The 21371-nt window shown below is 42.3% G+C and overlaps 1 protein-coding gene across 1 annotated transcript in view; it reads left to right on the top strand.

The window, feature by feature from the left end:
- Window positions 1-3677: 3677 nt before the first annotated feature.
- Window positions 3678-21371, top strand: part of LOC102897997 (maltase-glucoamylase, intestinal) — a 71016-nt gene continuing 53322 nt past the window's right edge. Inside the window, exons 1-6 of the mRNA XM_006910464.3 lie at window positions 3678-3868; window positions 12940-13066; window positions 15026-15135; window positions 19310-19430; window positions 20417-20526; window positions 21092-21243. Of these exons, the coding sequence (XP_006910526.1) occupies window positions 12940-13066; window positions 15026-15135; window positions 19310-19430; window positions 20417-20526; window positions 21092-21243 (620 nt within the window). The 5' untranslated portion in view covers window positions 3678-3868. The remainder of the gene's footprint in view (window positions 3869-12939; window positions 13067-15025; window positions 15136-19309; window positions 19431-20416; window positions 20527-21091; window positions 21244-21371) is intronic.

Here is a 21371-nt window from a genome sequence, read left to right as displayed (position 1 = left end):
GCTTTATTACTAACGTGAATACCGGGTAATGTCTTACTTCTAACAACTCTCTCCTTAGACTCACACCTGTGGGTCCACATGTTCCTGTCTGTGGGGTGAGAGGCAGGAGGGGACGGAAGGTGTGTAAAGCTGCTGAATAATAGATATTTCGCAAGAGGAGGATATGTGGTAACGATCAGAGTATAAGTCGCTTCTACTCTCACCTTCCTCTGGACGTTTCTGGGCCGTGAGATTTCTCCTACCTCAAACAACTCCATTTCTCCATGTCCAGGTAGCCTCTGATGTGAAGGGCTTCTATTTGGAACAAAAGGAGGAAAATCAACTCGGCTGCAATAAAAAGAAAGAGGTACAATTTTGAGCGTGTAGGCTCTGCAGAGACCGTGTAACGTGATTTGTGGCAAGAGGGGCGGAGATGGCATGTGCCGTGAGTGTGAGCAGTGTGCTGTGATGTAATGTGTGTGTGTGAGAGAGCACGCTCAGAATTCTATTTCATGCTGATGGCGGCTCTGGGCACTTTCTTATCTACGGCGGGTCCTGTCGCTTATGGACGTCTTCTTGCTTATAGGCTAGAATCTCCACCGCCCCGCTCCAGCAAACTTTTCCAGCTGTCTTCCTGTCTGTATCTTTTCGCTGCAGTGTCTGAAACAGGTCCTGTTCTTCCTTGCCTCTGCGCTTTGCTCATGCCGATCCCTTAGCCCACAATGTCTTTCCTCCTCTCCTTCCCTTTTCACTCCCATCTGTCTATGCCTTTCGTTTCTTTCCTGTCCCTCCTAATGGTGCGTATTCTTTTTCCAATAGCATTTGTCAGTACTGCTTTCTACTGTATTACGATACAAGCCATTTGACTTCTTCTTCTCTTGGCTGTGAGGTTATCGAGGTATCCCTCACATCCAAGTTTGAATTCAGGCTTAACGAGACGGCCTGGGTTTGCATTCTGGCTTCACCTCTTATTAATTACATAACCTTGGGCAGGTTGCTCTTTGCACCTCGGGTTTCTCATCTGGAATAAGACCAGTCACTACCTCATAGTGTAGTTATAAGGAGGAGATGAAATCATGAGTGGGAATCATTTGACATAATGCATAGACTGTAGCAAACATTTCGGAAATGTTGCCGTTACTGATATTCTGATAGTGCCTTTAAAATCCACATATAAGAACTATAAGTTGAGTCGGCTTGTGTTTAGGAAGTGGTTATTCTTATGTTTTCAAGAATTAGAAGCAGGAAGGTGGCCCCTGAGCTAATATACGACCCAGACACGGGGTCATGAGGTGTGGGGGAGGGTGGCGTGGGGGGTGAACGGGGTGGGAGGAGGTTTCGTCATCACATTGCTGATTCTCACATTTGTCCGGCCTCTGTGGCTCCCAAACAGACATGTTTTCCTGACAACCTCAGGCCCAGGTAAGGCCGTGTCACCTGAACAGCAAGCTGCTCTAGGCACCATAGTCCTTGTCCCTTGGTCTGGCCTGGATCTTCCCTTTTTGCAAACATTTAAACTGCTACAGTCAGGCAGCTCCATAAGTGTCAGTATGAAGTGCATAGACTTGCACAAAGTAGGTGCTTAATAGTTTTTTAAACACTAGCGAGTACCTGCCGCATGCAGAATTCTGAGTTAGGAAAGCAGGAGATATTGGTGTAGTTGAAAGTGCCTTGGGTTGGGAGTCCGGGGTCTGGGTTCTAATCACAGGTATGGCAGACACATAATAATAATTATTATTGTAAGTGACACTTATAGAGTAGTTATTATGTGACCCCATGCCTTTTAGTTGAATTACGTTGTTTAATCTTTACAATTTGACTAGATAGATACTACTTTTATCTTCATTTCAGTTAAAGACACTTTAACTGAGGCTTGCTTGGCCACGCTCCCCCAGCCGGTAAGTGGAGCTGGGCTTTGCCGTCAGGCCTGCCGGACTTCAGATCGAGACTTTTTGTTTGCCGCGCTCACACAAACCTCACAAAATTCCTGGGTCCCAGCTTTGTCTGTAAAAATGAGGGGCTACATGTGGCGATCCTCAGGGGTAGCACAGAATGATCCAACCCGCATGGGCTCTGATACTGAGTGGGCGAGCATTCGAGAGCCTTCCTGCTGTTCAGCCATTGTAAACATCAGTGAGGTAAAGTGGGCAAAAAGTCCAGGGCCCGACAGGCCTCCAGGCACATTAGTTTTCCTTTCCTTCCTCTTTTAGCTCTAAATTCTTTGATTTCAAGATGCCAGAGAAACACAGTAGGTCAGAGTAGTTCCCAATACCTGGTGTGCAGGCTCTGCTGGTTCCTGAGACATTTCACTGGTGGTCAGTGATGAGAAAAATAAGGAAAGGAAGTGAACTTTTCAAAAAGATAAATTGATTCCGTTTTAATAGTCTGCGTCCACTATGAATGACAAGGACAATAGATGGTGACTCTTGTTTAGTTTTTCCAGGTGCTAGACATCGGTAATAAATTTAAGTCCCTTGGCCCTGGTTTTTCCAGAATTTTCACTGATCCATTAAAGCAAATACCTGGGAAAAACAGTAGTTGAGAAGACTTTTTAAATTATCTGTAGTAAAGAACAGGTTTTTTTTTTTTCTTCTAGTTTCCAATACGATACAGACTAAGACTTTTATAGATCTAAAATAAAAATAGGTTACTGGGAAAAATCAAAAATCAAATATATGTAAATACAAGGTTCATTTTTAAGTTATTTAGGATCAGTATACATAGGATTTACCTGTCAAGTTGCACTCAAAGTTTCTAAACATTAATCCTCAATTTGGGTACTTATTTCCTTGGAGACTGGCAAGCACGGGCTCGTGATGGCGTTGATCACCTACCTGGACTGGCACAGAGGCGAGGATGCCCCCCTACTTGGGGAGAGGGTCTGACTAGCAGTAGAGCACAGTTCTCATTCATGCACAGAACCAAAAGAACAAGTGAACTTGTGAAGGAAAAATATCGTTACTAAAATCCACCTGAAATTTAGCATGTCGCTTGAGTATAAAGTTGGGCCACAAACCACGGAAGTGTTAGCAGCACCAAAGACTTTGATTCCAAGAGAGGTCACAGTGACTTTTACGTCATGCTTGGAAGATAATCTTGGGATATCATTTGTGCTATTTTGAAATTGCAGTAGCTATTAGATCTGCTGCTAGATTTGCGAACTATATCATTGAAGAAGCATTACTATATTGCAATTTAAAAAAATATTCTAGTAACCGTAATTCAGGGGAATCGGTTTCCTTTGTAGCCTTATATTTTATCTCATGAAATTAAAAATATAATTCTGAGCATGTCCATAGGAGGACCTCCCCATCAGACCACACCAGGCTGCCAGACAGTCTCCACACGCAACAGAACGTCAAGACACCACTTCTGGAGGCAAGACAGGAAGACAACTATTTGGAAACACTTTCGAAACCATTTCCTTCAAACACAAATCAGCAGAATGTGCTACTAAGTGTCAGCGGGTCCCTAGGAGATTAGTAGCCGCAGGGAGGAAGCCCTCTTGAGACGCTTGGGGCCATTTATTTTCTGCTCTTTATCACCTGTCTAGCGTTGAGTCCGTCCTTGTTTTTTTACCAGGCACACTGAGTATTGTCACTGAGGAATAAAACGGTCAGTGCCCAGAGGGGCTTGAGGAGGTCAGAGCGGCCACAGCGGGGGCTCCCAGCTATTAAGGATGTCCTCCCCCGGGGAGAACTCGATTACTCATTAACTAGCAAATCTGATCCTGAGAAAGACAGTGGGGAAGGCATTTGCATTTGCAACTCATTAATGGGAACGTGGTAACCAGTTACCAGGGCCGAGGTTGCTTTCTGTGGACTGTGCTCTTCGCTTTTATTGCCGGTCATCCTTCAGAGCCCGCGGAGCTGCGGTGGGAGGTGATGAGGTATGTTTGTAAGCCGTGTGCTCACTGTGGCTGGTGTGTGTGTGTGTGTGTGTGTGTGTGTGTGTGTGTGTGTGTGTGTGGACTTGTGTTGATCCCCTTTAGTCAACATGCCTTTGTTAATTCGTTAAACAGAGACAAAAATAAGTATCAACAAATCATAGAATTATACAAATGTACCCACATAAAACAAAATTCTTTCTTGTTTTGATGTGCATGTGTGTGTTTCTCCGGACCAAGGCCGGATCTATAAACCGTACTGTAGTTAAACCTGTGTGTTTGTGTGTGTCTTCGTGTGTTGTGTGTGTGTGTGTGTGTGTGTGTGTGTGGACTTCTGTTGATCCCCTTTAGTCAAAATGCCTTTGTTAATTTGTTAAACAGAGACAAAAATAAGTATGAACAAATCACAGAATTATACAAATGCACCTACATAAAACAAAATTCTTTCTTGTTTTGATGTGCGTGTGTGTGTTTCTCCGGACCAAGGCCGGATCTGTAAACGCTACTGTAGTTAAACCTGTGTGTTTGTGTGTGTCTCCGTGTGCGGTATGATGGATGATTTAATATTCGGGGTGTGCTAGCTGGCAGAAATCCTTTCTGATTCTGGAGATGAAGTATGGGAAATGAGGGAAAGGAGTTAGAATTTGGGGGTTAGATTAGAGCATTTGGGGTCCTCCCTTCTAAACAGATGCAGAGTCGTGATTGAGGAGAGGTTATGAGAGAATCCATCATAGTCAGAAAATTGAGACGCCCGTTACTATTCCTGTGAGTTCTGTGCCTTTACTGATCAAAGAAAGAATTACCAGAGCAGGTGTGACATGTGCACACGCTGGTGTGCAGAGTGCAGTGTGAGAGGTTTCACGTGGAGTCTGGAAGGAGGGCGTGAAGGGCAAGGGGCAGGGTCTGGTCTGGCAGTTGTGAGTGAAATAGAGGGCCAGTGCCTGGGGGGTGCAGGGGAAGGTGTGGATCGCTGTCCCTCGCTGGTAAGACTTAAAGGAAAAAAGCGTTGGGTCCTCACTGGTTGTTAGAGCCTAGCTGGACACACGTAGGTATTTCTGACCGGCCACTGAGGTGGGAAGAAAGGGTTACAATTAAGGAGAGAGGGAGGCCAAGATCAATGCCATGGGCCTTACTAGAATAGGCTGCCAGTGAGTTCCTGATACCTCCTGTCTATTGCTTTGGTATCATGTGTCAGTGAGTGTCAGTGTGGTGGGCAGGGAGGAGAGGAAAGGGAGGGGGCCTTCGGTTTGTTGTGCTGAGTCGGGACACGTGTGGTCAGGGACTGAATGAAGGGGGAGGACGTTCTGTCCCATACTCCACTTTTAAGATAAGCTCATCATTGTTCCACTCACACACAAATGCCAATGTTTTTGTTTTTTTTTTTAATTTGCATTCACTCACACATGAGTTTCGATGAGCTAATAAAGTTACTTTACAAACTGTTCCATAAGCACAGGATATTAACAAGTATGTGGACTTGTGAGAAGAATGAATTTTTCATTATTTTTAGGTAGCTGCTGAATGTGATGAGGAAGATAAGCCTTTGCACATCCTGGTACCGGGGTCACAGTAGGTCACAGCTTCCTCTAGAGACGATTCTCTTTGTGGTTCAGATGGAGAAACTGAGGCCGGAGGGCTTAAGCAGTTTTTTCCAAGGTCACACAGCTGAGCAAGATCAGAGCTGGCTTTTAGATCTCAGCACTTTGGATGTGACCAGACTTGCACAAAAAAAGGCCATTAGCTACTTTTTTCCTTCCTATTCTCTAAGTAGCTGGGAGACAATGGACCAACCCAGTTGGGGTCCTCTTTGCAGATTTTTCTAGATCTCTAACACTAACCCTCTCTTTTCCACTAAATCTCTTCTTGCCTTGTGTTATCAAAGAATTTTTAATAGAAAGGTTTAGCTTGCCATACGCAAATCAGACACTGGCTGTCATTCAGAAAAGGCAAGATGAGTTGATTATCCAGTTTTTCCAAATGAATCTAGACGGCCGTTTAAAGAATTTCAGCTCCCATCTGGTTTATCTCTCTATTTTGCCAAAATAGATCAGTACCAGGAAAATGAATCTTGGCAATTATTTTATAACTTTTTAATTCAAGAGGAAAAAATCACTGTTGGAGTCTGCACAATTTATATATAGTAAGAATTTATACCTTTTTGGTGAGATTTTTCCCTGACCAGCCTAATTAAAAACTGCAACCTTCCTCCTCCTCTCTCTCACTTTATTTATCTTCATAGCACTCATCAAAGTCTAACCTATTATATATGTGTTTATTGTCTCTTTTTTCTACCTATGAGAAAAAAAGTCCCATGAGGGCAAGAATTTTTATGTTTTCTTTGTAGTATAACCAGGTTCTGGAAGAATGCTTGGCTCATTGTAGGAGCCTAATAAATAATTGATGAGTGAATAAATAAACTGCAATCAGATCTCTTATTCCTTCAAAGACATAGCACTGATAACTTGATTAATAAACATGGAAATGTATTGCATCAGCGGCTCGTTCTCCTTGGTCTTATGTGGACCATAAGCTGAAAGCGAATTGACTACTGTGGATGCTTACAAACCTACTTTTAAATCCCTCAGGTGTGATGGAGATTGAAATAGTGCAGGAGTTTTGTTTTCTTTCTGTAAACCTTGTAACTCCATTGCTGTCTTCGAAAGGACACAGCCATCTCCCGTATATCCTACCTCCTCTTAATTGGAACTTCAGTGATTCATGAATATATAAGTTTTCTGCATTTGTATCCCATCGTAGAAGCTGGCTTTGGAGTCAGATTGCCTGGTTTGAAGCCTGGCTCTGATATCTGGACCTAGTCAATCAACCTCTCACAGGCTCAGTTCATTTATTTGTAAACTGGGAGTAAGAGCAGTTCCTACCTGTAAGGTGGTTGTGTGGGCTAAATGAAATAATGCATGTAATTGCTCAGCTTAGTATCATGCACCTTATAAGTACCTGATTAATGACCCAGACATATTATGTTAAAACCCATCTCACAAAAAGCCTAAACTGGTGTACCATATGGGGCATTATGGCACAGAACATAGAATAATGGTTAGAAGTTCTGTCTGTGGAGTCCAAGGGCAGGTGTTCAGATTATGGCTTTGCTCCTTATCAGCCACGTGACATCAGACACGTTACTTGACCTTGCTGAAGATTCATTTCCTTATCTGAAAGCGAGGCTATAGCATAACTAGGGGTTGTTTTGAGGGTTAAGTCCAGCAGATTGCATAACCTCTTAGCACAATCACTCAATCGTCATTGGCTATTTTTATCCTGATCATTAAAATTGCATAATTTGTGTTTGTCACATGAAACAGAAAATTCAAAGATTGATGACAGACTGCCAAGTAGCAGTTTTTTAAAACATTTAAAAAAAAAAAACAATTAAAGCTATTTAAATTACTTCCTCTTCTATTTGCCTTTCGCCACTTTCCTTGATCTTGATTTTTCCTAAATTGCATTCCTAATTGAGATTGTAGCTTTCCCTGTAATTCCAGAAGGAAAGTAAATCAGAAGATGCTGATGAGGGCTTTTTTTTTTTTTTTTCCTTAAGGCTTAAGGAAAGGTTTCTCTTCCATAGCAAGAAAATGATTATTATTGTTCTATAGAGCAGGTAATCATATTTATATATCTGATGCAAAAGGACTTTCCATAATAGCCAGATACTTTTTAAATGCAAATGATATAGTATTCAAAATTACCCATGTGTATTAGTTATCTATTGCTGCATAACAAATTACCCCCAAATTTAACAACTTGAAACAGATATTTATTATTATCTCACAGTTCTATGGGTTATGGATATGAGAGCAACTTAGCTAGGTGATTCTGGCTCACGGTCTCTTAGGAGGTTGCAGCCACAATGTTGCCTGGGCTGCAGTGAAGACTTGACTGGTGCTGACAGATGTGCCTCTGAGATGCCTCACTCACGTGGCTGTTGGCCAAAGGCCTCAGTTTCCTGGCCCTTTCTATAGGCCTGCTTGAGTGTCATTATAACATGGCAGCTGGCTTCTCCAAGAAACGATCCAAGAAAAGGAGCAAAGAAGTGGTATTAGAGAAGGAGGAAGGAAGAAGCTGGAAGGCCTTTTATAACCTCGTCTTGGGAGTCACACGCATCCCCCCTGCCATCTTCTGTTTGTTAGAAGTGAGTCATTAAGTCCAGCCCACTCTCCAGGAGTGAGAAATGGGGGGGCTTGGTTCCACCTCTGGGAGGCAGGAGTATCAAACGCTTTGCGGAAGTTGTGTTTTTAAACCACCGTTATCATGATTTTGGATAATATTGAGTTTTATTTTATTGCACATGTTACTCAGTCCCCTCTCTATGGATATTCACATTATTCTTAATCTTTTGCTGTTACATGTGTTACATGTCATGCTACCAGGAAACACCTTCATCTGTACATACATCACTTCCCACATGTGCAAATATATTTATGGGCTAGAATTCTGTAAATTGTGGAAGTAAGTAATGTTAATAGTTTTTGCCAAATCTTCACTGAGCATATGGTGTTTACTGTCTGACTAGCAATGTGTGGATGGCTTTTTCTTCAAAGTATTTAACACAACGTGTTAATACACATTTGAAAAAATTCTAGATATACAACCTCCTATCTCACAAGCATTAGCAACCACAAAAGAGAAGACACGGTCACTTGTGTAGGTTCCCTGATGTTGCCTCTCCTTGCCAATGGCCATGAGATCACTCTTTACCTCATCAGTTGATTTCATTATATCAGACACAGAAGATGATTGATTATTGATCTTTATGGAATTTTACATGCAAGATTAGTATTGAGATATAACGTCTTTGAGAATGTAAGATATTGGGGACAAAGCGGGTAAGGATTAGCATTGAGTAATTTAATTTAGAAAAAACAAAGCCATCTTTGTTGTGGAGAAAGGTACAGCCCCATTTCCTTTTGCATAGTAGGAGGGCATTCATTACATTGCCAAGCAGCAGTTTCTCACGCAGCGTAGGAGAAACAAATCCTCTTGTCATTCAAGTCTTGGGCAAAGGATGAAGGAAGGCTGCAGAGAGTGTGCAGGCGATGTGAAGACACACCGATTGGGTGGAGAATGAGGTTGTCTGGAAATATCAAACAATAAGTTTGAGCCGAGGACCTAAGATTCCCAAGGTAAGGAGTTTAGAATTCAGGCCGGAGGGAAGAAAGAAGAAGGGAGAGGATGTGCTTTCCGAGTAAAGATAACATGATTTACAAGGCAGCCTGGGAGAGCATTAGTGGATGGGTTGGTGGTGAAAATGGACCTCGAATGGGTAAGACGGCTGCTCGTGGTGGCTCCTGTTTCTTCCTAGCTTCCTGCACCTGTGTCTCAGGGAACATGTGTCATGTGACACATGGAGGCGTAAAGCACTTAGCATAGCAGAGGTTGGATCGGAACAGGTTCGCAAGGACAGCAGTCGGGGGTGTGCATCTGCCCCTTGAGTGCAGTGGGGTTGACGTGTCTGTTAGGAACATGCTGTTTCTTACTCAGCACCCGCTATCTCTTCTGTAGTAAATAATAGCATAGCGATATATAATGCTTTATTGTTAGACGTGTTTTAATTTGGTTCTCACAATAAGAAGACAACAATAGGTATTAGTAACAACAGATATTATTAGTTCATTTTTCACAGATAAGAAAAATGAAACTCTAGCGTATTAGGGAAATTCTTTTGGCTCCTGCAACAAGATAGGAGAGGGCTAAGGATCAAGCCCAAGTCTTCTCATGCGATATTTAGCATGCTCTGTGTTCCGGGAGGAGAACTTGAGAATATGACAAAGAAGGAACATAGTAATGACATGTTTAGCATAGGTATGTTTTGTGGAATGGAGGAGGAGAGAAGCAAGCACTTTGTGTGATTCACTTAAAAATGACATATTAAAAGCTACTTTGAATTCTGTAGATCTAGTTCAACCCTTAATTTGTAAAGAAGGAAACTGAGAACCAGAAAGCTTAAGTAAATTTCCCAAGGTCATCTGGCTGGTTACTTTCAGAATAAAATTCAGGTCTTCTGATTCTTAAGAAGGAGTACTCTTTCTATCATACATCACTTTTATTGTGTAGAAGAAAATAACAGTATTGGACTTGAAGCTCACTTGAGGCAGATACCATCATTTAATCCTCTCAAATACTTTCATGGTGTACTATAATTAGGAAGTATGCAGGTATTTTGTAAATATTTAATCATGGTGTAAAATATTATCGGTCAATAAGTATTGATTAGGCAGATGCTGCTAGTAGGTCCTTAGGAAGGAAATAAAGAGGAAGAAACAGACATAATTCTTATACCCCAGCAGCTCACAATTTGAGGGAGCAGAAGGATGTTGTAAATCTAATCAAGTAGACACGTCTTTGGGGAATAAGCCTTAGGAAACTTTATTCTTGATCACGAATGAGCTGGGGGTGGAGAGGGTGCATTGATATACCGGAAGTGTGGGGAGGGGTGCTTTGACAGGGTTGAGAACTGTCGCTAATGGATGCTTTGCATTATGTCTGACTCTAGAGACTATTAACGTACAATCCCCTATAACATAGGATACATGAAACCAGTTAGGTCAGTGAAACCCCTTTTAGAAATAGTTTCATCACACCACCCAACATGACAGTGGATTTGTGAACTTCTGCAGAAGATCTTATATGGCACTCAGAGAAATGGCTGCTTGCATTCCGATCTACACACTGATTGTGATGAGCTGTTTGCTTCTTACTGCTGAGTAGCACATTTCTGCATTACGGTATGAGCGCAGTGAGAAACGATGAGTCCCACTGACTCATCCTGAGCTTTGGATGGAGCATCCCAACCAGATGAGCTTCATGTGTTCTAAGCCCCGCAGTGGGAATTGCGAGATGCTCCATCAGGATCGATGGAGGGAGAAGGCCACCCATATGGAAAGTTCTGTGGTAGGAGGTCGACATATCCAGGAGGAGGATCTTTAATTCCAAGGCAGCTCATAGTGGTCAGTCGATATATTTCAAGTTCTTCATAGTCAGGATGGCGACACCTTAAGTCAAATCTGACAGAGCAGGTAAGGGTAGAAACAACTTGTTGAGAGAACATGAGCAGGTTAGAAGAAGGTTAACAGGAAGAGGTTTAGGCAAGTTACTGAAGACTGAGGTCACAGTAGTCTCCAGAGTATTTCATTCCTAAAGTGCCCACCAAAATAGTTATGGCCAGGATAGATGTAGTGGCCGAACAAAACCACGCTCACCTAGTTGGACAGTTTTGGCTCTAGTCCCTAATGCTGTATGAACTTTGAGCAAGGCATGTCAGCTAGTGTATCTAACTTGACTTTTCTATAAAATGAAAAGGCTAGACTAACCATTGGTTCCACTTTTATTTTTAACTCTATGGACACCATGTCTTAATATTTGTGCCTAATAAAACATGTTTATTCCAACTTGTAAAGCTATAGAGGGTCACTGTTTCTGAAACACGGTTGCATATCAGAATCATCTGCGGAGCTTTAACAAAACGCCAGATATCCAGACTTTAACCCTAGAGATTCTGATTAAGTAGGTTGGGGCGGGGTGGGAGGAGGGTAGATGCTGAATATCTGATATTAACTTCTCAACGAAGTTGTCTAATCCACGGCTAGGATTCGTAACAAGTCTAACAAAGGTACCTGTGTGATTTCTGTATGTTTTTGAAAGTGGATTCCTCAAGGAATCCAAAAGTAGCCACTGGTCAAGATGATCCACAAGGTCCCTTCAATTCTAGAATTCTAGGTTAAATTTCACTGGCGTTCATTTAAGTTATGGTTTCTAAATCCTCCCCCACTAAAAAGAACATCTTCAAAGATGTTCAGTTTGGAAATAGACCAGGTAAGCCTAGGTTACCGTATTAAAGCAGAAAGCGGGAACTACCAGAGGCTACCGGAGACCCGCTTGAAGAGTTTCCCACTGGCTAACGATGAGACAACACTAGCATTGATGATGATAATGATGATGATGACGACGACGACGATGATGATAATGATGATGATGATGGTGATGATGATGATGGTGATGATGATGATAACCACATCAAAGGATTAATAATAATATCAAAGGATTAATACAGATAACCTGTGTTTAAATCTATGAGTTCACAAAGATCTTGGACAAAAAAATCTCACTGGTTCCCTTTGGAGGATGCTAAGGAACAACTCCTCGTTTTGAAAACCGTTCAATAAAGAGTCAAACATTTACCCTGCTTTTCCTGTATGAGCTGTGCCTTTGTGAAACAAATATTAGATGAGGAGATTTTCTCTCTATAGGAATATTTCATCCAGTAAATAAAGAATTGTAGAATTATAGCATCACCATGTCACAATTCCTAATGAAATAATGGACCTAAGAAATGCTCACCAGTAGCCGCCAACATGAAAAAGAGGAGAATCTGTTGGATTTTACGTGTTTCCTACTGGAAGACACTATACTTTCTATGCACCATTCTTGCTAAAAGAATAAAACTGTATCTTGTCAAAACTCTAGATCTAATAATTTATGGGAAATACAAGGGTAGAGAAACAACGTTAGCATGCACGGGGATGCAATCGATAAAATACAAAATCTGAGGAAATCTATAGACCAAACCTTATTGATTTAAAAAGATTTAGACACAAGCCAATTATAATAAATCTTATTTGCATCCTTAGGGGAATAGAACAAGCAAACCCTAAAACTTTGTCAGACGATGGAAATTTCAACAATGACTTGATATTTGATGAGTAAGGAATCGTACTTTAGGTGTGATGATATGATTTTGCTTGTCTTTTGTGAAAGTTCTTATTTTTAAACAAAATATACTTCAACATTTAAAGATTAAAAGATATGAAATCTGAGATTTGCTGCAAAATAATGCAAGGTTAGGAAAAGAGGTGAGTAGGAATAAAGATAAGATGAAACTAGCCATGGGTTGATAAGTTTTTACTCTAGATGATGGGTACCTGGAGTTTGTTATGTTATTCATTCCACTTAGCTATACGTTTGAGCTTTTCCATTAAAAACACTTACTAGCTATATATTAAATAAACATAGAAAACTTAAAATTGTTTTCAAACCTAAGTTATTCTTTTCTCTTTTTACAGATGGCAAGAAAGAAGTTGAAAGATTTTACTTCTTTGGAGCTCATGCTCAGTGTTCTTCTGCTTCTCGTGTTTCTCATCACTATTCCGCTCCTTGTGCTTTCAGCTAGAGATTCTTCGGAGTCACAAGGTAACAGGGACTCTGGTGTGCTCCCTCCATACATTGCTCAGTTACTCTTATCAGAGCAAAAACCTCATGAATGGCAGGGAAGTGACGCTTCACGTTCTATGCTGTGAGTGTGCACGTGTGCGTGCGTGCATGTAGGTTACATGTGCGTTGGGAGCACCTAACTAAAACCAGCAGCTCAGCAGACTTTCACTGGGGGCTTAAGTTTTTGACATTTTCATTTCCCAGCTACCCAGCGCAGGATTCCGCAGCTGACACAAAACGTATTTGCTGAATTTTGTGGGCTATTTTGTTTCATTAACAATAATAATGAACACTACCCTTTTATGAATGGCGGTCAAATAAGCATATGAGCGATTAAAGTATTTTAGGCCAAATTTTGGTTCTTTAAAAATGTAACAACTACCAGAGTTATTTTATTACAAGTTTACTGAACTGTTCTATTCTAAAAGAGGGGCCGGGTTGTGCTGAGTTATTGTCCCAGACGATGGATCCGTCTGTGCTGGACGAATCCTTTACCTTCCTGCCCTCATTCCCAGCTCTAGGAGTTTTTACGGTTGTGGGATGTTAAATAACCTCAAAGTGGGTTCAACTCATGAAATATTATCTTTCTGAAGATAGAAGTAAAATCCTTGTGCAGAAACTGGCACAAATATGTAGATCTTTTAACCCACCACTTTTGAAGTGGAAACCCTAACGAAAAAAAAAACTAATTAAAAGCCTGAAGTCTTAGTGTCGTTACTGATTTATCGCAGAGTGCCTTGAAGAAATCTTACTTCCTTATATTAGACTGTACTAAATGGGTCTCTTTAATTTTACTGATTTTTAAATCTGAATCCAAGCCCTTGGGTGGATTCTAGCTGCCAGTGTCTAGATTGGCGCTATTAAGCTAAAAATGAAAAGGCCTTTCAAAAAGAGAAGCAAAAAGCATTTATTTGATATCGATAATAGCTATTCTGGAATCATTGATTCAGGCAGATGCCCAGTATTGTTCTGATTAGGAACAATAGGCAATGGGCATTTATGAGACATAGTGATGTTAATTTTAAACAGTTTTTAATTTTCAGTCCAATAGTCATGAAGTAGTCATAGCAACTGCTTTCTTGCTATTATTGTAGACATTTTGTGTGTGTGTGTGTGTGGGGGGGTGGAAGCCTATTTCTTTAGACACAGGCCAAAGGTTATTTTGTCTTGTTTTAACATCCCAAATATTTGAGACATAAGGGATGCTAGTCAGCCACCCCCAACCCCAAGCCCCGGCATGGCAGCCCCAGCTTCATTTTAAAGTGGCTCCATTTATTATTATTAGTTTTGAGAGCGGGCTCCCTTTACGTTTCTTTTTTTGGGGGATATGAAGCTTTACATAAGAATGTCATTACTCAGAAGTGTTCCCGATTGAGGGACAATCTGTTGACTGAGCAAGCAGGACTGAGGTTGCTATGATCAGAGAGGAAACTTTAAGACAACAACATGCACCGCACGTGTTCTATGTGCAAACCTATTGTGAGCCAGCTGCGGGGGGCAGAAGTGAAGGACCAGAGCAGAGTCTGCGGACTTTGCCGTAAAGGACAGACACTTAACCCTTTAGCCTTTGTGGGCCATACAATCTCTGTCCTAACTATTTAATTCTGCCATTGTAGCACAAAAGCTGTTTTAGACAATACATTAAAAACAAACAAAAAAACAACAGGGCGTGGTTGCGTTCCAGCAATACTTTATTTAAAAACCAGGCTGTGACCTGATTTGGCCCACAGGCCATGCTTTAGAGAAGGTAGATTCGCAGAGGTAAATCCAGTTTTTTTTTGTGAAGTGAGTGCACACATTTCCAGGGCATCAGAGTGAAGCCCAGTCAGCAGTGGAGTCTGTATAGTCAGAGGTATTGAGACTATGGAGATATTGAATGTCCCATGATGTTAAATCTGTCTGATAGTCATTTTATGTTTGCTTTTTGGATCATCCCAGGTCCTGGGACAACAACAGCTACGCCAAGTACCACTCCCGATTCTGCCACATGCCCTGTGGTAAATGAATTGGAGAGGATAAACTGCATCCCTGACCAGTCACCCACAAAGGTTTGCATTATGGATCTTGTTTTCATTTAAGAGTTTATGCTGTTGCATAGATTGTTTGTTCGTTTGTTTTGTTTGTAACTCCCAGAGGGTTTTTTGTATTGCAGCTATTGGTGGCTTAGGCAAATTAATTCTGTACTCAAGCTCATATGACAGTACAGCTTTGAGAGACTATTTTGGGTTGACAGATTCAGCAATTAAAAGCGCAGACTGCTCAGTTAAATTTGAATTTCAGATAAACAGTGAATAAGTTTTTAGTGTAAGTATGTCCCATGCAAGATTTGGAATTTAAACAAAAACAGATTTGTCTTTTATCTGGCAACACTATTAGTTACTAGTTTTCTCTGACTCTGTTATTACCTCCGTTTCTTGCCCTCTCTGTCTCTCTCCTTTCACGATTCTAAAAAGTTATCTAGGATCTATAATAAAAAAGTCATACACACACATAAAACATCATTTAAAATCAGGACAAGATTTCAAGAGCCATGCTTTAAATGAAGAAGGTAATAAATACCAGATTAAAGATAATGCAGGCATCTGGGTATTTCCTTTAGGGCGGCTGAATATTATGATTATAAAATACATTGCACCAACCATATCGGTCACTTCGCACATTGAGAATGAATGAAAACAAAATGCAGCCTTCTGAGTACAGTACACTGACATGATGTGGCAGATTTGCATCTGACACAGGGGATGCTCGGGCATGTGGCACTCTCACATTTTTCTCTGTAGCCATCCTATTGCTAATAGGCTGGAATAACCTGGGATGTGCTTAAGAGTTGCTGTTTTGGTTTGTCTGTAGGTCCTAATGCCAAAAGACATTTTTTTTTCTTTTCTATTTTCTCCTCTCACACTTCTAGAGGCTAGAAGTCCAAAATCAAGATGTTGGCCAGGCTGGTTCCTTTTGAGGGGTCTGAGGAAAAATCTGTTTCATGCCTCTCTCCTAGCTTCTGGTAACGAATATCAATTCCTGTCATTTTTTGGCTTTTAGCTGCATCACTCCAATCTCTGCTTCCATCTTCACATGGCATTCCTCTTGTGTTGTGTGTGTGCATGTGTGTGTGTGTGTGTGTCCAAATTTCCCATGTTTATAAGGACCCTGGTCATATTGCATTTAGGGCCCACCCTACCCCAGTATGATCTCCTCTCGACTAATTATATCTGCAACAATCCTGTTTCCAAATGAGATCACATTCTGAGCTACTAAGGATTAGGACTTCAACCTATCTTTCCTGGGGACACGATTCAGCCCACAACGTGGACAAAGTCCAGAGATGGGAACAGTGGAAAGTAGAAATTGTTACAACTCGAGCCTTTGGTATTGACCGAAATGGCATAGACGCTGAGTCAGAGAGAACTAAGGCAGTGAAGAGAGATGAGCTATAGGATGAGATGGCCTGGGCTAGTGGGGGAGCTGGAAGTTGAGGCCAAAAAGGGAGCCAGAGCCACAGAAGTAGCTTGCAGTGGAGAAAATGTCTATGAATTGCAGATCGGAGTGGAGAGATGGGCTAAAACTAGTCAGGAGGTCCACAGGTTGTGTTGAAGGCAAGAGAGAGATCCAGTCTGATCAGGGATCCCCAGAACAGTACAAAGCAGTGCCCAGTCCAGCTGTTAGGGCACGGAAGGGTAGCAGCCTGGACAGCAAGCCTGCTAAGGTAGGAAGTAATACCAGTTAGACCAATTTAGTTTACCAGGACTATTGTGTTCATTCCCCTTCATCTGGCCTCTTGCCCTGGCTGAAATGAACATGACCTTCTCTTGGATTAGTGAAGAGACTCACCTGCTTGGGGTAGGAAGAAAAGGCTGAACAGAAAAGGTGGGTTTAGATTTTGGGAGACCTCAGAAGCCAGGTAAAGGAGGTTGGTTTTTGACACAGCAGCTAGGAGCAGCCATTTAAAGCTGAGTGGAATCACGTAATGGGGGACAAAGAAAAGAAAGAATAGAAGACTTAGGAATAGGGGGGATGTAGATGAGGTAGAGGGGGTCAAAAGAGAATATACGGTGACAAAAGGGATATACGGTGACAAAAGAGAATTTAAGTCTGGGAACTGAACACACAATGCAATATACAGATGACATATTATTGAACTGTACACTTGAAACCTGTATAATTTTATTACTCAATGTCACCCCTATAAACTTAATAAAAATATTTATGGATTTAAAAAAGACTTAGAAATAAAGGAAAAAGAAGATATAAGGGAAAAAATAAAGGCACTTCAGTATGGGGCCAAATGCCACAAAGTTTAGTATTTTGGATGATAGGTTCGATTAAACTAAATACTTTTCTTGTTATAGATTTTAGTAGAGAAGATAAGCTAAGTAAGCAATTAGCTAGGATATAAAGCAAAAATGCCTAAGATATAAAAGAAACACTATGGAGATCACAAAATAGAAGAGATTGTTATCAAGGAGAAGGTGACAGCTTGGGAATAAAGATAAGTAGGATTTTGACAGAGATGGAGGAATAGAAAGTGATTTTTAGGCAGAAGCAGCAATGTCGGCTAAACGTCAGAAGAGGACATCGCGGGGCATGTGCGTGGCGTGCGTGCGTGGCGTGCGTGCGTGGCGTACGTGCGTGGCGTACTGCACGGTCTCGCGTGACTACAGGGAGGATCACGACCAAGGCTAGCGTGGATCCGAGCTCTATGGTAGGATTGGGAAGCTGTGGGCTACGCAGGACGTGGGGCACACCAGGTTTGCGGGGAGCTGGTCCACACCCATTTTCTGCCTGGTCATAGCATGCTCAGAAAGTAGTAGCTCAGAAGCCCACCCAGAGGACTGATGGGTCCCCCTGTCTGTCACTCTAGTGCACCACGGCGCCCTGCTGCTGGCTACTGTAAACTCGGATGTCATTCCCGCCTCAGCAATGTGTCTTTGGTGTTTCGTCGCAAGACCTTTTGCTAAATCCTAAGGTCTGCTGGGCTCATTGCCTCCTCGCCTAATCTTTCCGTCCCAACTACCAGATTCAGTTAGTGGTCCCATTGTGCCTCTGGTCGCTGAAGCAGAAACAGCAGAAATTTTGCCCGGTTCTCTCCCCTTCAGTCCCTTTGGCCAGTATTTCGTGTATTTTAAAACATTTTCCTTAACGATGTTTTCCAGAGCAGACACGTTTCCCACTCTCACTGCTGTCTCCCTAGGCCATCAACACCTCATGCCTGGCTCACTCCAGCCTCCTAGACCCTCTTCTGAATTCCATTTCCCCCGTTTTTCTTTCAATGTGTGCGTGACTGAAACTGCTCTCTTGAATTTCTTACTTTGACTATAGTTCTACTTAACTCGAGTACCTACTGCATCCATTACTGTATGGGTCAGGTTCAAAGACTTCATTCTGTTGTCCAAGACAGGTGCACTGAGGAGGGAGCATTAGCCATCACCTGCCCCTGGGGGAATGGGGACAGGCTGCATTCTAGTCCACACTGAGCCTCACTCGTTTGGCCCCGCTGGCCACACTGTCTGTCTCCTTGAACCCTGTGCTGCGGCATCCTGCTCCATTCTCTATCTCTCAGCGTCCCTTTGCAACCCTTACGCTTCCTAATACCTACCCTGAGCAAGACAAGCATTTCTATGTGACTCTTTAAAATGGCATGTGAGTGACTCCATTTTTTTTTTCACTTAACATTGTGCGATTTATCTGTGTCGATATGCATCTCTAGTTCATTTAGGTTCACTATAAAATGGTATATCAATATCTTCCTTTCTTTGGTTAATAGAAATTTAGTTTTTTTCTCATATCTTGCAATTCAACACTACCATTTGACCATTCTCGTACATATTTGTACACACATATTTGTATATGTGTGAATTCGAGTACACATTTTCAAGTTTACCAATAAAAATGAAGCTCCATTTGGAATTTGAGTTACTGGTGCTATAACTATATTGTAGTTTAGAATATTTAAATAAATTTATCAGTTTTTTGTGACGACAGATATGGACTGTATTATGATTTCTATATTGTCATGTGATAATATAGTAACAAGGAAGGACATTGGCCATAAATCGGTTTTGTGTACAAGCTCTGCAGTGACCGGGACATAGCCCAATTTCTCTTATTTGTATCAGTTCTCTTATTTGTCAGATGTGTTTAACGGTACCACAACCTCAAGTTTTACTTATAAATGATAGTGTCCTACAAGTGAAAGGAGTTACTTTGGCTGATCTCTCATTTCAGGCCACGTGTGACCAGCGAGGCTGCTGCTGGAGACCCCAGGGAACCATGCGTGTGCCCTGGTGCTACTATTCTAAGAGTCATGGCTATCAAGTGGAGGGCGACCTTGCGAGCACAGGCACAGGTAGGCCAGACTGTGTGGCGGGACCTCCGGACCCTCTGTTTGCTGCAGGGGAGAGCCTTAGGGGCATGCGGAGTTGGCTCTGCACAGCCAGGGTACTGCTAGTGACAGAAGACGGCCACTGCTCTTAAGCAAAAATGAGAATCTGTGTTGGCATCAAGGGAGAGAAATCACTCTGTCTGGGGAGTTCAGAGACACCTTCGATCCCTGGCTCAACCTTTACGTACCTTTGTAACGTTCGCAAACATGATTTCTTGGGTCCCCAACTTTTTAACTTTTAAAGAGAGGGATTTGAACTCAGTAACCTCTCAGGCTACTTACAACTCTAATATAATGTGATTTTAATCATAGGGAAGCAAATCCAATTATATAAACATTTTATGAAAGTTAGCCAGTCGGCGTCAGGGCACATGGACTAAACATCCCTCTTCTTCCTCCCGCCCTAAAATGTAGAGCATGAAAATGAACATCCAGGGGATAACAGAAAGTGACTGTTTGGGGGAGGCTCTCAGCATAAAGGAGGAGGCATCCTCTCCCTCCAGAGGCCTGATGGGCTTTTCCAAGGTCTCCAGTCTCACCTCGCTTACCTAACTGGGGAGATGGCATCGATGTTTATGATCGCCTGTAATGGAACATGAAAATAACCAAGAAGGAAGAATGTACATGCACAGCCCGAGGGCTGAGAGTGTACGGGGTGTGGAATTAACACAGAATGACTGATGGGATGAGAGTTAGGCCTCTTGGGGCGGTTTCCGGTCAGACTGTGTGGACGAGAGGCGTGGTGTTTGGATAAGTAATGACTGCGCTCAGCTTTAGATTCTGGCCCAAGATAGCATGCGAGCACGGTGGGGTGTGTGTCGCTCTCTTCCCTTCTTTGGGGGAACCAGGCTTTCTGCCAGCCCCTTTGTCATAAAGCTCAATTATCATGCGGCCGTTGTTCACAGAGTTACACAGCCCGCTGTGTAAGCCTGTTTCTCTCTCCGCATCAGGGTTCACAGCCCGGCTGAAAAGGTCGCCTTCTCCGTCCCTGTTTGGGAATGACATTGACAACGTCCTTCTCACAGCGGAATACCAGACAGCTAATCGCTTCCACTTCAAGGTTGCCATTTATTTTTTTAAAAAATCTTTTTGGGGAAGTTCTTGGGCCCCACCCGATGACTGCAGATGCTGCAAAATCAAAAATTTTGCTAATGGAGATATTTTTCCCTATTGCCATTTGTTTGTTTGTTTGTTTGTTTTTTACCGAGCACCTATATTTGAAGACTATAGCCTTCCTCCAGTGCGGTAACTTCCTAAATATATATTGTTGGGTTCGACAGTGAGCTCTGGCTTTCATTTATTTGCCCTTAATACCACATGGAGTGTGGTAGGGAGCGGGGAAAAAGAATGATCACTGCTTTGAAAATTCTAGAGATAGTCCATCTCTGCAGACTTGGAGTGTATATTTCTCCCTAAAGACTAACTTACGCCCAAGCGTTCAACGCCTGCATTTGGGAACGTAGTGAGTACACGTACCTGAGACGTCATGCCGTTCGGATCAGTGCCCGAGTCCAGCACCCTGGGCACAGATATCGGGCGGCACTGGTGTTGGCAGGGATGCTTCTCTTTTGGAAAAACAAAGAGGTTCCCATTTCAGCTTGCTTTTACTTCATCTCCCTGGACAGTTAACTGACCAGAACAAGGACAGGTATGAAGTGCCCCACGAACATGTCCAACCCTTCAGAGGAAATGCTGCTTCTCCTTTGACCTATGAAGCGGAGGTCTCCAAGCAGCCGTTCAGCATCAAAGTGACCAGAAAAAGCAACAATCACGTTCTGTGAGTTTTGAAAACCTACCTGGGCATCAGAGCAGGAAGGGAAGAAGCGGGGAGAGATTTGCGAGACTGAGGAAGGATACATTTCAGCAATGCGCCTGAAGGTTGTCATCCCCCTGTTCGTGACAGAC

This window comes from Pteropus alecto, unplaced genomic scaffold (genome assembly GCF_000325575.1).
Source record: "Pteropus alecto unplaced genomic scaffold, ASM32557v1 scaffold22, whole genome shotgun sequence".
NCBI classification, from domain to species: domain Eukaryota; kingdom Metazoa; phylum Chordata; class Mammalia; order Chiroptera; family Pteropodidae; genus Pteropus; species Pteropus alecto.
Note: the sequence above shows the minus strand (reverse complement) of the source record. Positions and strands in the feature narration are given on the sequence as shown.